Consider the following 18,972-nt stretch of genomic DNA (forward strand, 5'->3'; position numbering starts at 1 on the left):
AGGAAAGAAAGGACTGGGGTGACATGATAGCTGTGTTCCAATATTTGAGGAGCTGCCACAGAGAAGAGGGGTCAACCTATTCTCTAAAGCATTTGAAGGCAGGATGGAAGCAATGGATGGAGAGAACTAACCTAGAACTAAGGAGAAATGTCCTTATAGTTAGAACAATTAATCAGTGGAAGAGCTTGCCTCCAGAAGTTGTGTGTCCTCCAACACTGACAGTTTTTAAGAAGAGACTGGACAGCCATTTGTCTGAAACGGTATAGGGTTTCCTGGTATAGGATGTTGGACTAGAAGACCTCCAAGGTCCCTTCCAGCTCTATTTGACTGAAATAGGGAGCATGGGATGAAAGCCCACGCTGGAAAAACTCAAAATAGGTCTCCTTGGCACCTTCACTGACACGCTAGTAGGAGGCACACTTCTGCTCATCCTGATCTGGAGGGGTTATTCTATTATTCTAAGAGTGGGGAATGTCTCACCTTTTCCACAGCTCTTTAACCCTGGTAAAGGCTAGATCTGAGGCCCAGATTTTCCACGACTGATGCCACACATGGAACGCTGAAGAAGTGAGCCAGTCAGCCAATCAGGGAACCACATAAACTGAATGGGAATTCTGGAATGATGGTTGAAGGTGTTGACAGAAGGATCGATGCCAGGAGGGAAGAGAGGCTGGGAGAAAAGAAGCTGACAGAGGCACCACCACATTATCCGCAGTCTTCCTTTGGAGAGGAAGGGAGGTTATTCTTGAAAGGTGAACATCAGCTTTTCTCACTGGCCAGCTGCGCAGGATGTAACTCAGCAAAAGCCTCACAGCTGGTGATTTGGTTGAAGGGGAATGTCGGGGTTGAACTGAACCCATCTGTAAATATAACGGGAGGGGGGGAGGGGGAGAGGCAGCCCCTTTGGGACGCTCACTTTTAGCAAAGCAGATTGGATGGAACAGGACATCTATAAGGCAGAGGTGGGTTTCAGCAGGTTCTGACCAGTTCTGGAGAACCGATAGCGGAAATTTTCATTAGTTTGTAGAACTGGTAGTAAAAATTCTGACTGGCCCCACCCCATCTATTCTCTGCCTCCAAAGTCCCAGCTGATCGGGAGAAAATGAGTTTTTACAGTATCCTTCCCCTGCCACGTGCACCAAGCCACACCCACCAAGCCATGCCACGCCCACCAAGCCACACCCACAGAACCGGTAGTAAAAAATTTTGAAACCCACCACTGCTATAAGGGCTGCCCTTTCTCAAAGGACCCTCCCCTTTGGCTGCCTGAACATCATTCTCTCTTAGACACCGTGGAGTAGTACACATTGAGATGGCCGCAGAGGGCAGCAGGATTCCTCCTCTCACTCTCTCCCCCCCTCTCAATCCCACTATTTCTCTCTTCTGAGAGGTTCGTGCACCCAGACATGGGCATCCCCTTGTGGGGCTTCAAGAGGAGCTGCAGCAGATGGCTGCACAAAAGGGGAGAATGAAACAGGGCAGGAAAGAGGGAGCAAAGAGTCAGCATGTGCTGCAAGCAGAGGCCTTGGAGCCACTGCCTGAATTGGTGTCTCTGTGCATTTCTTTGTTATGTTTCACACTGCTAAATCTACACTGGATCCTTGCTGGCTTACCTCATCCCATTTTGTGCATCAGAGGTAGGATGTGCCCGAGACAGAAGGATTTCCATGCAGCCGAGAGGGACCTTCTTCCTGGGGAAGGTGCCCTGAGTGCCAGTTGCATTCTGAACGGGGCAAGGAGGAGGGACGGTTCAGCAGGAGGCAGAAGGAATATTTTGCACGAGTGAGGAGGAGGACTTCCCTTTCTCCTGCCAACCTCAGCGGCTGCAGGATATTTGGGGAGCCCATTCCCTGAGCATTTTCACAGCTGGGAGCATCCATGGGTCCTCCGTTTCTCTGGGCTTTGCTGCTGAGCTTGGATTCACGTTCCCTTTTAAGGGAATAGTGGTGTCCTGGCTCGGAGGAAAAGCCACTTATGTTTTCAAGCGGGAGATGGATTACACCCCCTGAGAGATCTCCTCTTCTCGAGTGACAGCAAGTTTGCCGAGCAAGCAATAGCAATCGCTCTTAGCTTTATATACCACTTCACAGTGCTTTTACAGCCCTCTCTAAGCGGTTTACAGAGTCAGAATAAAAGCGGAGTCATTAACGACACTTACAGAGTCACCAATAGTTAACTTTCTGCCAGAACATCCGTCCTAGGGAGCACCCTTCCTGCAGAGATTAGGATGGCCCTGATCCTGCTGGCCTTTGGTACTGGTTGTGTGAACAACTATGGGCTGTAACATTGTCCTTGGCTGCTGTGCTATTTTAATTTTTGTACTTCTGATGGAAATTTATTTCTAATTCATTTAAAGATTGTTCACTGCCCAGAGTCACTTGCTGAAACAGATAACCATCCAAGTTGAATAAATAAATGAAATGTCTCCTGCATCATAAGATTTTAGAAGCTGGATGACATGAGAGGCTGATATGGCTGAGAACTAAATTGTCCAAGTACCAGTCAATTTGGGGAGATATCTGGATTTTGCTGTGATTTCTTCCTCTTGGGGTTCAGAAACCATAGACTTCACCCGTATTAAATCTTGCTAATGTGTTTATTCTAATTTTTCAGCTTTAACCTATCCATATGATGGCATGGTCTGCTCCTAGAAGCATCTCTATGATACTTTCCCACTTTTATTTATGACAAAAACTTTGATTGGATTCATTGTTGCTTGAAGGAGAAAACAAAGAAATGGAAATTTGGACAATTGGAATTTTGTATCTCTCTTCAGTGGTTGTTAAGTCTTTTATTTTGCCAAAAAGGGAAAGCTTAGAAATGAAAGAAAGGAAGTTAAAGACTGGTGTAGAAATGAATCGTAATAAAACTGTAACTATTTTCCAGGGCTTCTATTTACGCTACATTTTAAAAGTCCAATTTCACTTCAGTTCAATCTTCTTTTCTCTTTTTTAATTCCTGCTTTCTATTCCTGTTCTGTCCAAATCTTATACTTTTATTCCACATTTCCCCTTTGTTTGCTCCTGGTTGGGCTTCCTGGCGTTTTCTCTTCTCTTCTCCTGAAACTTCCAAGAGCCTTGGTAGTACAGTGGTTTAAAGCACCCTGTTATTAACACAGCTGCCTGCAATTACTGCAGGTTTGAATCTTACCAGGCTCAAGGTCGACTCAGCCTTCCATCTTTACTAAGGTAGGTAAAATGAGGACCCAGTTTGTGGGGGCAATAAGCTGACTTTGTATAAAATATACAAAAGTATGAAGGCTATTGCTTAACGCATTGTAAGCCGCCCTGAGTCTCCGGAGAAGGGCGGCATATAAATCAAATTTAAAAAAAAAACAAAAAACTTTGCGCCATCTGAGGGAAACGGCTGAGAGAACTTTTTTCTCATGCCTGCCTGAGGGAAGGACAAAAATGCCTCTCTCCCCTCATTTCTTTCAGCTGCTGCCTCCTTTACAGAGCCTCTCCTCATCAGGGCAGTCTATCTTTGAGTTGCAATCTTCACTTCGATTCCTGAGTTTCGGCTCTATTTATTCGGTTTCTTCCTCACGAGGCCTGTGGTGGCAGAGCTCCAGGCAGCCATTTTGTCTTCCCTCCTTCTCGCCTCCTGCCTGGCAACAGCCCTTTGATTGGACGCTGCTGTTTGATTGGCAGCTGGGTCGCCCTGACAATGGTCCTGAGGGGCGGGCGCAAGGCGCTTATAAGGCCGGTGGTCCCTCTACAGCAATCATAAGATAAAATATGGAGGTACAAACACCGCTCTTAGTAGGAAAAAGCAGGCTCTTTTTTGAACCTCAGAGATGCAAACATTAAAAATGGAATCGATCGGGCTCAATCCCAACAACACTGAGGGTATTTGGGCTCCCTGGTTCTTGGGACTCTCTGGTTTGGGATGGGGCTGCACCTCCCCATCCAAGGCCACTTTGCAATGGGGGTCATCTTGGGCTCACAGCTGTTACTTGAAGAGCCGCTGTGGCCAAGAAGGTCTTTGCACACTTTTATCCAGACTGCCAATTGTGTCTGTTCCTGTATCAAACCCCCCACCCCCAGACAGTCACTCATGCCATGGTCCCCCTTGTTGGAAGAACTATCCATCTGGGGTCACTTCCAAGTGGGGAGAAAGACACTGGAAACATGGAGGCTGCTTGGAAAGTTGGTTTAATGATGAAGTAGCAGAACCACCAAGCACCTGTGATTCTGGGTACCTGACCACACGGTTTGATGAGCACCTGGATTTTTATACAGGTTGTTCTACGGCATTTTGTAATTGAGAGACTTGTTTTGTGCATTTTGTTATTTGACTTTAATTTGTTTGTCTCATGAAGGCCGGCAATGAGTTGGGGCCTTCTAATCTTGTTTGTTGCTGCTGTTGCTAGTTGCGAAGTTGTGTCCAACCCATTGCGACCCCATGGACAACTTTCCTCCAGGTCTTCCTATTGTCTACCATCCCCACCCCATACCATTTAAGCTCATCTTGTTGAAATCTGGTTTAATCTTGTTTAACAAATGTCATTAATCCTAGATGCTTCCTCTGGATTTTAATCCTGCCTTGAATGGATGACCAAATCTGCATTTCTAAAAGTTGGCCCCTTAGTTTCTACTTGAGGCAGAGAGCTGAGGCTCCAAGTTTCTTTCTTTAGAAACCTGTTCCTCCTTTAGGGAAAATATAATATTCTGCCTTTTTAATATTTCCTAAAATATTTCATTCTTCTAAGAGGGGTGGGGGCTAACTTTCTACACCCTCGAGAAGGGATTATTGCAGTGCTCTCTATATGGGGCTGCCCTTGAAAACCTTTTGGAAGCTACGGGTGGTTCAAATGTCACTGCCCCATCAGTGACAAGCAAGTGACACCACTGCTCCGTGAGCTGCAATGGTTACTGGTTGGATTCCGGGTGCAATTCAATCACCTATCAAGCTTTTGAGGGCAGGGAGCCTGGCAATTTCCAGGGCTGCCCATCTCCAATAATGTCTGCCTGTTTCGTAAGATTTGGCAGAGTGGGTGCACTTCAGCTCCCCTCATTTGCATGGTATCAACCTAGGGGAACCCCAGAAGTGTCCATAGTTCTGTCAGGGCACCTGGCGTCCCCCAGATCCAGATGGCCCCCATCCTGGTGACCAGTTGGAAGGCAATGAAAGTTTGGTTGTTCTCCCAAGTCTTGGGTTGGGTGAGCCCCCGTGAGGATTTGCTTTTGTTTTAAATAGTTCTTCTTTTTCTGGGAACATATCTCTTCATTCTTTCAGTTTATTGTTCTATCTTTTAATAGTGCAAAGCAACCAAAGTCATTGAGAGTCAGGGCATTTATTTAAATCTATGTGAATAAGTAGAAGTCGATTGAATCACCAAACGTTGAGTTCAAATTTCTCTAGGATCTTCCAAAATCACCTAATTCAATGCTTTGAGTGAGCTTCAACTGAATGGAAATTCAGTCAGATCACCCTTGATCTGAATCAATCCTTTGAGTCTTGTGTTCCTACTCAATTAATGTTGTTATTTAAGGGCTGGATTAAGTGTAAGAGAGTTCCAGATCCAACATGGCTTCCAGAGCCAACGTGGCTTCCAGATCCAATGTGGCTTCTAGATCCAATGTGGCTTCCAGATCCAATGTGGCTTCCAGATCCAATGTGGCTTCCAGATCCAATGTCAGACGAGCACAGCAAAATACAGGTATGCAAGTTTTATGTGTACGATTACACAAAAGAGTAGGACATATAAAAGGGGAGATTACAAGAATCAGGAAGAGGCTGAAGTGGACAAAACTATTGAAGATTCATAAGCAAGAAACAGTGAGCCAAGGTTGGACTTTACCATCTCCTGGTTTCACACTCTTAAAAGAGCCTTCCAGCCTCAGTCTGAGGTCCCGAATTGGGGAAATTGGGCCGCCTCTTCAGCGCAAAAAAAAAAAAAAGTGACCACAAACGGCTTCCTTGGTTGCCATTTGTCTTTGCACTGGCTGATGAATACCAAGGTTGTCTGCTCAGCCTCTCCCTCTGGTGCTGACTGAGACGTAGCTTTCCTGAGACTCGGATGTTATGATTTTGCTTTAAAATGGACTTATTTGAGGTCAACAAAGGCCAAATTCTGCTCCCTGTAGATCTGGAGTATGGGCACCTGTACCGCATCAACCTAAACCAGTATCTCCTTCCTTTAATTCCCTAGTGAGGCCCAGATTACAGCCTCCTGGCCATGTGCTCCCCTTCCTATTCCAGACAGGGGTGGGAAGAGTGGGGCAATTCCCCTGGGACCCATCCCTTCACCATCCATCTTCCCCATAGAAGAAGGGAAGGTCCTCGCTCTGCCTTTCTTCGTCCTTCTTCTTTCCTTTTGGGAACCAAACCAGAAGAGCAGAGTGGCCGAGAGTGACCGGGAGGTGGGGGCTGGGCTTGGAAAGGAAAGGGAATGGAGTGGCCACCTACTATTTCTGGAGGCCAAAAGGGAAGAATTCACGATCCATTTCTAGTTGGTCTTTAGAGAAAGAGCAGCCCAGTTCTTCTTCCTCCTATCCTCTGGCTAGGTTAACTCACGGGATGATATTGGGGGCAGCCATTCTCTCAGCCCCACCTACTTCCAAAGTGGCTGAGGCCGGGATGAAATGGGGAGGAATGATTACTTGGGACACCCTCGTAGATGAACAGTGAGATTTGGAGGTGAGAGAGGATTTTAGCCGGGCATTTTCAAAGACCAGCACGAGGCAAATAACGAAGGTCTTTCTTCTTGGGATGGTGGTTAAAATAGACTTTTCTTTCTTTTCTTCTTGTGTCCTTCAAGGGATATTTGCTAATTTATGGCATGACCTGACCAGCTCTGGTTTATATCTTGCAAGTCTGTTGTGCCTGCTCCTGTTTTTGGCCACAGTTGTGATGACCGCTTTGTGTAAGTTAACCTCTCCTAGCCTACTACATTAGAACATAAAAATTAGTTACCCTGTAGAAAGGTTTGCTTTTTTAACAGCTTGTAATTGGAACTTCAAATTAGTTGACCTTAAGACAAGGGACTCCACCTTGATGCTCTTCGCATGATGGTGTCATGAGGTCATTGGCTTAAATACAGCATCACACAAGGGACGATGTAAATGGCCCACTGATGTATTTTTGTATTTAACAGGCATTCGTGAATAAGAGACACTCTCTCTCTACAATCAGCCTGACCAAATGAGGTGTCACTGCACTCCTCCTCGAATGGCAACTTCCTTTGTCTTCAGAGTCCCATTTGATGCAGGAGATTTCATTCCTTGATGGGAAGAGATCTTCTCTCTGTACGAGTTTTCTTTATAGATAAGTGGAAGCAAGGATTTCTTTCTTCCAGTCTCTTTTTTTCCTGAAGACACTGGCCAAAGTCCAGCTGGGTTCTGGGACTGTGTGTGACACCAAGGGGTGTTTGATTGGGGTGGGTGGGTTTCTACTGGAGTAGCATTTATACTCCTGGTCACTTTCTTCCCTCCAACCCAGTAGAGCAAACAGGACTCTAATCCCAATGTATTCGCTAGTTGGGGTTGCAGAAAACACTTGATGGGATCTGGGCACATAGAAGGACTGCAGTTTTGTATTCTGCTAGAAGTAGCTCTGGCTTTAGGGATTCTGCCCAACGTAGTCATCACTTGTCATTGTGGGACAGAAGACCCAAACCATTGAGCACTCATAGCATTGCAATCCCTTAGCAGGAAGACTGATAGCAGTCTTCCAATATCTAAGAGGTTGCCACAAAGAAGAAGGAATCAAGCTATTCTCCAAAGCACCTGAAGGCAGCATTGAATGGAAACTAATCAAGGAGAAAAACAACCTAGAAATAAGGAGAAATTTCCTGACAGTGAGAAACAATTAACCAGTGGAACAGCTTGCCACCAGAGGCTGTGGGAGCTCCAACACTGGAGATTTTTAACAGCCACTTGTCTGGAATGACAGAGGGTCTCCTGCTTGAGCAGAGGGTTGGACTAGAAGACCTCCAAGGTCCCTTCCAACTGTTACTCTCAAGAAATAATTCCACTCACAATTTGATTTATTTCATGAAACTTTAATTATTATTTAATGCAAATGGAGTGAAATCAGCAGCAGGGTTTTTGTTTGCATCCCTCATACTTTTTGGAACACAATCCTCTGACTGGAAAGAGAGCAATATTCCATGCTTTGCAGTCTCCTTTTTAATCTGGAAAAATGACCCTGTCTGTGGCCAATATTTTTTTACAGTAGATTATAATTTTGTGCATTTTTAAGTCACTATGTCAGTGAAGATCCTCAATCATTCAGGTAGAGTTGGCTTTTAGTTGAGTTATGGTAACTGGATTTTTTTTTTCTTTTTTGGGTTTGGTTAGTTTCCTCAATTCAGTTTTTAAATCACTGCTGGGTTTTTTTGGTCCTTTGAGAACAAAGATGTAATGCAGCGTGTCTTTGTGAAACAGAAGTTTCTTTGTGGCATAAATGTGGCATGAAAACATTCTAGGATCCAAACATATGGGCTTCATGATGGTAATGGGTCCAAATTAGCCCAGTGCTATCAGGGCAGGGTGGTGGGGAGGTAGAAATATATAGAAATACAATGCATTGAAATATTATGCTTATTTTCATTTTTAAAAAAACAAAACAAAACCAGATCTTTCGGAACTTAACAGATCAACATCCATGAATGCAGCAATTAAGGCTATTAAGAACTTTATTATTAGCCGGGATCCATCTCTCAAAAATGGAAGTGGTAAGCAAGATCAGATCTTTTCAGTATCCCCCTGTGAAAGAGACAGGAAGTTTCTAAAATAGATAGATAGATAGATAGATAGATAGATAGATAGATAGATAGATAGATAGATAGATAGATAGATAGATAGATAGATAGCAATGGCAGAAGTAACAGTGCCTATTATCCACAAATGTTTAACCAAGTTTAACCAAGAACGTTTCCTGTACATAAAATGTACATGCAACCTGGCAAATATAATCTGGCTTCTAAGGAGGTTCAATTTTTTTAAAAAATAAATACTGTAAATTAGCAGAAGTACAAAAAGGAGCAAATCAGAAACCAAATAGCCTGTCCCCCCTTTTTTCTCTTCCCTTTTTTGTATTTTAATTTTTATCAAATGTACTTTATACTTTAAAGTTCTTTAATGCAGTTTAGTATTTAGTATCTTTCTTTTTTCAACATGCACAAATAATATTAAATCACCTTTAGAGTAGAGACTTTAATGCTAAGTAATCAGCGTAAGACTGAAATCTTTATCATACAACAAATACTTTGATGCCGTCTTCAATTTTGGATGACAAAGCTAAATAATCTTATGCTCATTAACATTGCCATTTTAAACCACAATTAATACTGATAAGATGTTTCTTTCTTTTTTCTTTTTTAATCTTAGTTGATTTAAGTTATCTAAACATTATAGCATGGATAAACCTTAATCACTGTTGAGAAACAGCACTGTATCAAAGCTCTGACAATGGCTCCATCCCACTCTGCCTCTAACGTAGAGTGTAACAATAAAGTTATTATTATTATTTTTTTTAAAAAACAAGGTACATGGAAAAGTTTTGCTTGTTGAAATCTGTCTGACTTGAATTTTGCAAACCTTTTTAGAATATGAAATATTTTCTGGTGCTCAGAGGTTAGCAGAAGAATTGACAAAATGGACGATAAAAATCATTGAACTGGAAGGTGCAATTGGTAAGTCTGAGGGTGCAATGTGAAACATTCAGGGGTTGGGGGAAGCCAGCCTGAGACTACATCCAGGGGTGAAATCTGAACCGGTTTGCTACTGGTTCGCTGGCCACACCTGCGCAGTATGCGCCAAAAGGAGGCTTGGGAAGGTAAGTAGAACAGTGAGGGGGGGGGATCAGCTTTGGCGCGCAGTTTAGCTTTGCTAGAAAATCCTGCTTTCCAGCAAAGGTGAACTGCGCGCCACAGGTGCTCGTTAGATCATAGCTTTTTTAAACTACCGGTTTGCTTTTCCTGAGTGAACCGGTAGCATTTCATCCCTGACTACATCTGTTGAAAATCTGCCTCAGCTCTTGAAAGTAGAGAGCTTCCTTTCTCTCGCCCATCTGTTCACCCTGCTGAAGCTCAAGCCAACGGAGCGGCGGCATGTTTACTTCCTGATTTGCACTAAAATTTGCAACCCACTTTTTCTCAATTGCAAAGTGGTTAATGAACCCATACAATGGAACAATACATTCAATAACCAAAATAAAATAAGGAAAGTCAGGATTTCCATGAGTTGAGCTTTTCCTTCCGGGACATGTCCATGCAAAAAAATTTTGGAAGTAATTCAGAAGTGGTTCAAAACTACAGATAGTCTTCAATTTACAACTGTTCCTTTAATGACCGCAGTTACAACAGCACTGAAAAAAGTGACTTATGACCGTTTTTCCCACTTAACAACTGTGGCAGCATCCCCGTGGTCATGTAATCAAAATTCAGGCGCATGGCCACTGACCTCATATTTATGACGGCTGCACTGTCAAGGGATCTTGGGATGCTCCTTTTACAACCTTCTGACAAGCCAAGTCAACGGGGAAGCCAGGTTCGCTTAACAACCATGTTGCTAACTTAACAACGGCAGTGACTCACTTAATAGCTGTGGCAAGAAAGGTTGTAAGATGGGCGAAAAGTCCCTTAACAACAGTCTCACTTATCAACTGGGCTCAATTGTAGTCATAACTCAAGGACTATCTGTAATTTCTTTCTTTCCTCCAGTCCAGTTGTCTACTGTTCTCCATCTCAGTTTTTCTGTACAGTTTCAGTCTCCCCGCATCACTTTTCCTCCTCTTATGGGTACTATTTCTTATCTCCCAGTCTCAGATTCTTTGCTCAAGGTCCTCTGGGGCTTTATAGGGGACATGGGAGAAAAAAGAATTGATGCTTTTGGCTCAGAGACAAAATGCCCAAGAGGTTGAGCCAGCAAGGCCCTTCCAAGCTGTTAGAATCCTGCAAATTTAATAGAGGCCCGGGTGAGCGCCATCAAATTCTCTTGATGGAAACAGTGCACTTCTGAATTCTCAGGACCACGTGTGGGGAGGGCACAATTGCTTGTGGGCTTTCTAGAGGTGCTTCACTGAAGACTTCACTGTGGTCAAAGTTGTATCTTTAGTCGGGATTTAGTAGCATAGATCTCTTTGTGTTGCTTTTCAGGGAAGGGAAGGAAACAAATGAAGCTGGGAGTGTGAAATTTCAATATACAGGTAGCCCTTGACTTACGACGGTTCATTTATTGACCATTCAAAGTCACTGTCACCCTGGAGGCCGTCTTTTACTTTGGATCTTCAGAGCTGCTACACTTGGTGGATGGGCATGCTGTGGGAAACGGGAGGTGGGGGGTGGATGGAGACAGGGTGAGATGTATAGCCATAACAACATTCTTTTCCCTGGGAGTCAAGGACGTTCAGCCTGCACCTGGAAAGGCGTGACTGGGAAGCAACCCCAGTTGGGACGGGGATGTGATTGGACCAAGTGATGGACATGTGGGTGCAGGGGAAGGGACTTTGATTTTGATTTAGGTGGGGAAAACCCGGGGGGGGGCTTTCAGATTCGGTTTTCCCAGATGTGCCAATAGGACATCTCTAATAAAATGGAACATTGAGGAAGATGCCTGCCTTGGAGTTTTATTTCTGTTGGGGGTGTTACTTGGAGCCTTGACATTTACAATGGCACTGAAAAGTGTGACTTATGACCGTTTTTCACAGTTATGACCTTTGCAGCATCCCCCTGATCATGTGATCAAATTCAGACGCTTGGCACCTGGTTCATATTTATGACCGTTGCCATCTTGTCATCATCTTTCGCGACCTTCTGACAAGCAGTCAGTGGGAAAGCCAGATTCTCTTAACAGCCACGTATCTAACTTATCAATTGCAGTGATTCACTTAACAACTGTGGCAAGAAAGGTCATAAAAATGGGACAAAACTCACTTAACAAACGTCTCACTTAGCAACAGACATTTTGGGGTCGTAAGTCGAGGACTACCTATATACAGTTTCAATATGCAGTGCCTTCAGCTTATCTTCTATTAAATGCTGCGTCTTTCTCTCTTGCTTTCTTCCTGCAATTCTCTCTGGCCGAAAGACGTCATTACTATTCTGCTAAAAAAACACTGGGTGCCCTTTGAAGGGGCCATCTACTTGTTCAGCACTGTCACCAGCAACTGGACCACAGCCAAAAAAATTTGTGAGGCTAAAAAGTCCACCTTGGTTTGTATTGAAAGTTACAATGAGCAAGTAAGTATCTCAGATAGATAAATAAATAGTAGCAGGCAGATTGATTCTATTCTGAAAGATCAATGTTGTATGTCTAGGAGTGGAACTGCTTCAAAGCTCTGCACCAGCTTCTTCATCACATGTAGCTTGTCCCTCAAATTTTCTGTCTTGGGACAAATTTGGAGGAATTTTGGGTCTAGTGGTTAAGGGACCAGGCTACAAAGTCAGAGACGGTGAGTTCTAGTACTGTCTTAGCCACAGAAGCCAGTTAGGTGACTTTAGGCCAATCACCAGGAGAAAGTGAGTTCTAGTTCTGCATTAGGCACGAAAACCAGCTAGGTGACTTTGGGCCAATCACCAGGAGACGGTGACTTCTAGTTTTGACCTAGCCATGAAAGCCAGCTAGGTGACTTTGTCTGTCCCTCTCTCTCAGCCCAACTCACCTCACAGGTTTGTTGTTGTTGTAGAATAATAGCAGAAGGAAGGTGTAAAGCTTATGTTTGCTGCCTTGACATATTTGTAAAAATAATGTTACAAAAGGTAATCACGTGACCCTGGGACACTGCAATCATCATAAATATGAGTCAGTTGCCAAGTGTCTGAATTTTGATCACATGACCGTGGGAATGCTGCAATGGTTGTAAGCAGTGGTGAAATCTAAAATTTGTTACTACCGGTTCTGTGGGCGTGGCTTGGTAGGGGGTGGGGGGTAATGTGACTGGGTGGGCGTGGCCAATTTTTTTTTTTTTACTTTTAAAACCATTTTTTCTACAACCTCTTTGGCGAAGAGGTTGTAAAAAATGCTTTCAAAAGGCTCTGATGATCCCAACTGAGTTGCCTGATCAGCAGAGGCTTTTTTTCTTTTAAATGCCTCTGACGATCAGGCAACTCAGCTGGGATCATCAGGCTTTTAAAAGCCTTTTTTCTACAACCTCTGAAGGCTTTTAAAAGCCTTTTAAGAGCCACGCAATCATCAGAGGCTTTTTTTTTTTTTTTACTTTTAAAAGCATTTTTTCGGCCGAAGAGGTTGTAGAAAAAAGGCTTTTAAAAGTAAAAAAAAAAAAAAAACCTCTGATGATTGTGCAGCTCAGCTGGACATGGGGAGGGGGAGGGCAGGGATTTTTGCTACCGGTTCTCCGAACCACCCGCCTCCATCGCTACTGGATCGGGCGATCCATATGAAAAATGGTGAAAAATGGTCACGTCGCTTTTTTTCAGTTGTAACTTCAAACTGTCACTAAATGAACAGTTGTAAGTGGAGGATTACATGTACTTGCAAAACACCATGCCCACCTATTTTCCTTGAGAAGTAGAGTCTGTCAACATTGCTGCATGGATGAAGGGCATGATTCATTGTCATTATTATGGTTGGTCGCATAGTCAGCCAAGTGTTTAGACTGGATTTGGCATTTTTATCTACTGTATGTATAGATTATTATTATCTTTATTATTCAGTGAGCAATAATGAACTCGGAAAAGGGGATTCCAAAAAATATTTTAAATATATTTGTGGTTGTTGTTTTTAGGCATTCCTAATAAGAGAAATCTCAAACCATCCTTCTGACTATTGGATCGGGTATTACGAAAATGGAACCACCTGGGTATGGGTTAATGAAAATCCACCAAAAGTTTTGTAAGTTGGCCCATATAGAAAGTCTGACAGAAATTCCTACTTACACTTTGTTGAAAACTCTGTTTATGCACATTCATCCTTATCAGGAATGCACACTTTGCAGCTCCAAGATCTGATACTATCCAAAAGGACCCATTGGATTAAACTTTTCATGTGACAAAAGGATGAAGTTATTAAATAAATTCAACACCAAGCAAAGCAGAGGAAAGGAATAGGAAGATAACCATGCCTATCCACCACTATATACATTGCTTTCTGCTCTTTTCACTCCAAATGGCCCAGTTACTTTTTATTTTTCCAACCTAAAGCAGCATTGGAAATAAATTCCATAAAAGGTATTGGGACTCAGCCCCTCCATCCATCTATACATCAAGTTTTCTCTCTTCAAACTGAATAGGACAGCACCAGATTAGGTGTGAAAAGAGAAGCCAATGCACTCTCTCTCTAGGTTGCACCTACCTTGGTTAGACCTACACAGATATATTCATTCACACAAGCAACGCACCCTGGAAGGAAAAGGCATACATACAGATAAAAATATACAGATCACTGTATGAGATCAGAAATATTTTTCAGGCTTCTTTTTAATTAATAATCTAAAAGAAAGGTGAACAGATTGGGTTTGGTGACCATAGAGAAGTCTGCTCTAATAGATAAAAGGAACTCTAATACAGGTAGTCTTTGACTTACAGCAGTTCATTTAATGACCATTTGAAGTTACAATGGCACTGGAAAAAAGTGACTTACGATCATCTTTCATGCTTATGACTGTTGCAGCATCACAGGATCAAAATCCAGACACTTGGCACCTGACTCATTTTTGATGGTTGCAGTGTCCCCAGGTCACGTGACCCCTTTTGTGATCTTCTGACAAGCAGAGTCAATGGGGAAGCCAGATTCGCTTAACCACCGTGTTACTAACTTAACAACTGCAAGGATTCACTTGACAACTGTGATAAGAAAAGTCGTAAAATGGGGCAAAACTCACTTAACAAATTTCTCACTTAGCAACATAAAATTTGAACTCAATTGTAGTCATAAGTCGAGGACTACCTGTATTGGGTTCATCTTGAGATCCAGAGATGGAAAATAAAGCTGAAAACATGATAGGTAGGGTTGCCACAAGAGAACCATCTAAAATTGAGAAAGGAGAATATAGATGAAACATAATTCAGTGAGTGAGCACCAAGGACCCTTTTCAATGCTCGGTGCCATTGATCAGAACTAGACACTGTTTCAATGGTGTAGATCATGAACAGCAAACCAAGACCTTTGGAGTGTCTATGGAGATTCTCAATCATCCAGGTCATGGTTGCCCCAAAGGTGCTTTTCCAAAAAGCAATTGGACTTCATTTTGTACGTTGAAAACTTTTCACCTCTCGTCCAAGAAGCTTCTTCAGAACAGAACTGAAGAAACTTCTTGTATGAGAAGCAGTGTTGGGTTCCTCCCGGTTCCGCCTGGTTCCGCCGAGCCGGTAGCGGTGACGATATGATGTCACCGAACCGGTTCTTCCCCCCCGTTCCCTCCTCACCCCCCGCCCCCCCCGTTTATTCTTACCTTTTATTTGGCCCCACCCCCAATCTATTGCTGCCTCCTGAGTCCCAGCTGATCGGCTAGAAGGAAAAAAACTGTTTAAACTCTTGCCGCGGGGCTTCAAAGGGCCGCCCGACAGCTGATCAGTGTTAAAAGGCAGTGTGGTGGTAGACCGGTGCCTCCAAAAACAAATGGGTAGACTGGTACAGCTCTGCAAGCAGTTAAAAGCCTGGCAGACCAGTACCTCTGCTAAATCCTAAAGAATTGTCACATGACCATCAAGCCACGCCCACAAAATAAGCCACGCCCACAAAACCGGTAGTAAAAAATTTTAGAACCCACCCATGATGAGAAGCAAAATGTTTTCAAGAAAAAAATACCTCAAGAAAGTCCAGTTGCCTCTGTAACAAGAACCTTTGAGACAAGAATTCTGGAGTAAATTGCTTGAGTGTTGTGATCCTGAGAGCTCAGATTCAATTTCCTGGTTTCTTATCATTTTGTGTCCCTTTGCCAGGGGCATCCTGAGAGGGTCAAGAGGTCAGAATGGTAGCCATGACTGCACAATTAAAATTTTACTCCCTTTAGCGATATGACACAGGGATATTGTAAAAAAAATAGGCCTTTGATTAGGTCCGTGTGGTCACCATATTACTTTTTTGACCCTCCCATGGACATCCCTACTCATTACATAACTCACCCAGTGCTGACCAATTGTTTTCATTGATTGAATGATTAATTAATTGTATTCTGTTTGATTTTCAGCTTTTGGTCTCCGACCACCATAACTAATCACAGTACACACGAATGTACCATCATGTTATCCAGTTGTTTGGTACCACCAAAATGTTGGACAAATATTGAATGCTCGGTACATAAACCCTTCATTTGTGAGAGGAAGCCAGATAAAAAGTGGCATATATAAAATGCAGCCCCTTTCAGCAAGCTGTAACTGAATTGGTACAACAGGCTTAAGCCCTTTGATATCCAACAGAATTACGGAAATGCATGATTGGAAAAGTTCAGCTTTGTGCTTCCATGTCCAAGACCGGTCTCCAATGGGCCTCTCTGAGCTAAAGAAAATGACTTTCTTGTCCAACGCATAGACATTACGTGTCTACCAAAATGAAAGATGGAATGGCTTGGTCGTATCCTCCTTTCCACTAGAAATAAATTAATTTTGTACGTTGCCTTCTGCTTCCTTACTCGATCCTTCTTGACGCTCTGTTTGTTTTTCACACACTGGCAATTTATACATTGCAAACCCACGACAATTATTATTTTTGTCCTATTTGTCCCCCATGCCATCCTCTGTTAAACACATAATTCTATGGCACTGTCTTATGTCTAAGGATATTTACCCAGGTAGTAGGGCTATATTGCTATTATCCTTTTTATCTTTCCTATTATCTGTTACAAAGTGATAGTCCTAAAACACCAATAGGAGTATTCATTCTTCATTCTATTCTATTCTATTCTATTCTATTCTATTCTATTCTATTCTATTCTATTCTATTCTATTCTATTCTATTCTATTCTTCTATTCTATTCTATTCTATTCTATTCTTTAAGGAGAGACACAATCCACATTGTTGTAGTTACTGCAAATTGTAGCATCATGATGAGGAAGCCATATTTAATCAGCAAAGACAAAGATTGATAAAAGGGGGGAAAAAATCTGTATTTCCTAATGAACCTTATTACCAACAGCCTCGTGAACACGAGGATCATGATTCCCAAAGCTTCCACGGGGAGTGACCAGAGATGTTGGGGATGGGGCCCTCCTGCAACGGGCGAAGGGAGCCTCGAGCTGTCAGAGAGTGGTGTTTTTAGGCCTATTTCAGGAAAAAGAGGAGAGGCGGTTGCCTCTCCAGGGGAGGAGGACTTGTCTTCCTGCCCTGCAGAAATGGTCACAGCCTGCACTTGTACTGAGGCAAGACAGTTCGGTGCCCAATTCCTCCTCACAGCGGGACAAGCCACTTGTGCCACCTGCTCGGATTTAATGGCGGCCCAATTCACGGAATGCCAATCCTGCACGCTGCCTCCTCCTGTTCCTGGAGAGTGAGAGAGGAATGATGCTGGGAGCCCATGCCAAGAAGAGACTCTCCTAGCAGGGCCCCCAGAGCAGGGAGGTTTGCCCAGCTAAAGCATGGCAGGCCCTGAACTGGGCAACAGTGAGATAGGAAGATGCTGGAGGCAGAGCATCACTTCAAAGGCAGTGGCAAGGGCGTCATTTTGGAGGCAATAGAACTCCAGGAAGCCATCTTGTCTTCCCTCCTTCTCGCCTGCTGCCTAGCAACAGCCCTTTTATTGGCCACTGCTGCCTATCTTTTAGTTGCAAACTTCACTTCGATTCCTGAGCTTTGGCTCTATTTATTTGGCCATTCCCTCATAAGGCCTGTGGTGGCAGAGCTTCAGGCAACCATCTTGTCTTCCCACCTTCTCACCTCCTGCCTAGCAACAGCTCTTTGATTGGATATTGCTGCCTATCTTTTAGTTTCAATCTTCACTTTGACTCCTGTCTTTGCTCTGTTTATTCAGCCATTTCCTCATAAGGTCTGTGGTGGCACAGCTTCAGGCAGCCATTTTGTCTTTCATCCTCACTTCCTGCCTAGCAACAGCCCTTTGATTGGCCACTGCTGCCTATCTTTTAGTTGCAATCTTCACTTCGATTCCTGAGCTTTGGCTCTGTTTATTTGGCCATTTCCTCATGAGGCATGTGGCGGCAGAACTTCAGGCAGCCATCTTGTCTTCCCACCTTCTCACCTCCTGCCTAGCAACAGCTCTTTGATTGGATATTGCTGCCTATCTTTTATTTTCAATCTTCACTTTGACTCCTGTCTTTGGCTCTGTTTATTCAGCCTGTGGCAGCAGAGCTTCAGGCAGCCAACTAATCATGAAGAGGCCTATCGAGAATCACCTGAACCTTGCGGGCCAAAGAGCTTTGGCTCTTTTTATTTGGCTCCTTCCTCATGAGGCCTATAGTGGCAGAGCTTCAGGCAGTCATCTTGTCTTTCCTCCTTCTCGCTTCCTGCCCAGCAACAGCCCTTTGATTGGGCGCTGCTATTTGATTGGCAGCTGGATCAACCTGTGAACAGCCACAAAGGTGGGGAACATGGAGCACAAGGGCCTATCATCTGCTGAGGTGATCCTTCAATGACAAATGTCAGCCTAAGGGCCAACTAATCATGAAGAGGCCCATCCAGAGTCACCCTCGAGGGCCAATAAAAGATAAGAAGCAGTTTTGGCGGGAAGGGTTGAGGTGTCTTTGGGGAGGGAGGGCAGCCATGATGGGTCCCCTCAGGGAAGGCTGGAAACTGGCTTGGCTATAGTTCAATTTGTGTGTTTTTCCATTGCTTCTTTGTGCATAGATCTATTCTTTCTTTTTTCTTTTCTTTTCTTTTCTTTTCTTTTCTTTTCTTTTCTTTTCTTTCCTTTCCTTTCCTTTTTTTTCTTTCCTTTCCTTTCCTTTCCTTTCCTTTCCCTAGGTCACGCTGCTTGCCCATTTCTGCCAAGGTCTTTCTCTCTACATTTTACAACCCTTTTCTGCTTTCATGGCCACTTCTCTTATCAGTGCATCAGGGACAGAACTTGTGTCATGAAGCATGACTCGCATCAAGATATTTACGACTAAAACTTGGC

General features: G+C 43.5%; 1 protein-coding gene across 2 annotated transcripts; it reads left to right on the plus strand.

Annotated features, from left to right (window-relative positions):
* Positions 1-491: 491 nt before the first annotated feature.
* Positions 492-16,520, plus strand: LOC148112532 (C-type lectin domain family 10 member A-like). 2 transcript variants are annotated; one of them, XM_060692163.2, is made up of 8 exons: positions 492-752; positions 5,495-5,662; positions 6,764-6,868; positions 8,582-8,680; positions 9,554-9,640; positions 12,036-12,187; positions 13,693-13,799; positions 16,096-16,520. In XM_060692163.2, exons 2-8 carry the CDS (start codon positions 5,530-5,532, stop codon positions 16,253-16,255), a joined length of 843 nt encoding a protein of 280 aa, XP_060548146.1. In that variant the 5' UTR covers positions 492-752; positions 5,495-5,529; the 3' UTR covers positions 16,256-16,520. The 2 variants fall into 2 exon arrangements, with proteins under 2 accessions (XP_060548146.1, XP_087730909.1); XM_087874783.1 differs by lacking the exons at positions 492-752; positions 13,693-13,799 and having other exon boundaries at positions 3,675-5,662.
* The last annotated feature ends 2,452 nt before the right edge of the window (positions 16,521-18,972 follow it).

This window comes from Pantherophis guttatus, chromosome 8 (genome assembly GCF_059756535.1).
Source record: "Pantherophis guttatus breed Tessera chromosome 8, ASM5975653v1, whole genome shotgun sequence".
NCBI lineage: Eukaryota > Metazoa > Chordata > Lepidosauria > Squamata > Colubridae > Pantherophis > Pantherophis guttatus.

Excerpts from the sequence above, each read along its gene's own strand:
- LOC148112532 (XM_060692163.2), top strand. The coding sequence starts at position 5,530 with ATGGCTTCCAGAGCCAACGTGGCTTCCAGATCCAATGTGGCTTCTAGA. Across the intron at positions 5,663-6,763 it reads ACGAGCACAGCAAAATACAG|GGATATTTGCTAATTTATGG; the intron begins GTATGCAAGTTT and ends GTGTCCTTCAAG. Across the intron at positions 13,800-16,095 it reads GAAAATCCACCAAAAGTTTT|CTTTTGGTCTCCGACCACCA; the intron begins GTAAGTTGGCCC and ends TTTGATTTTCAG.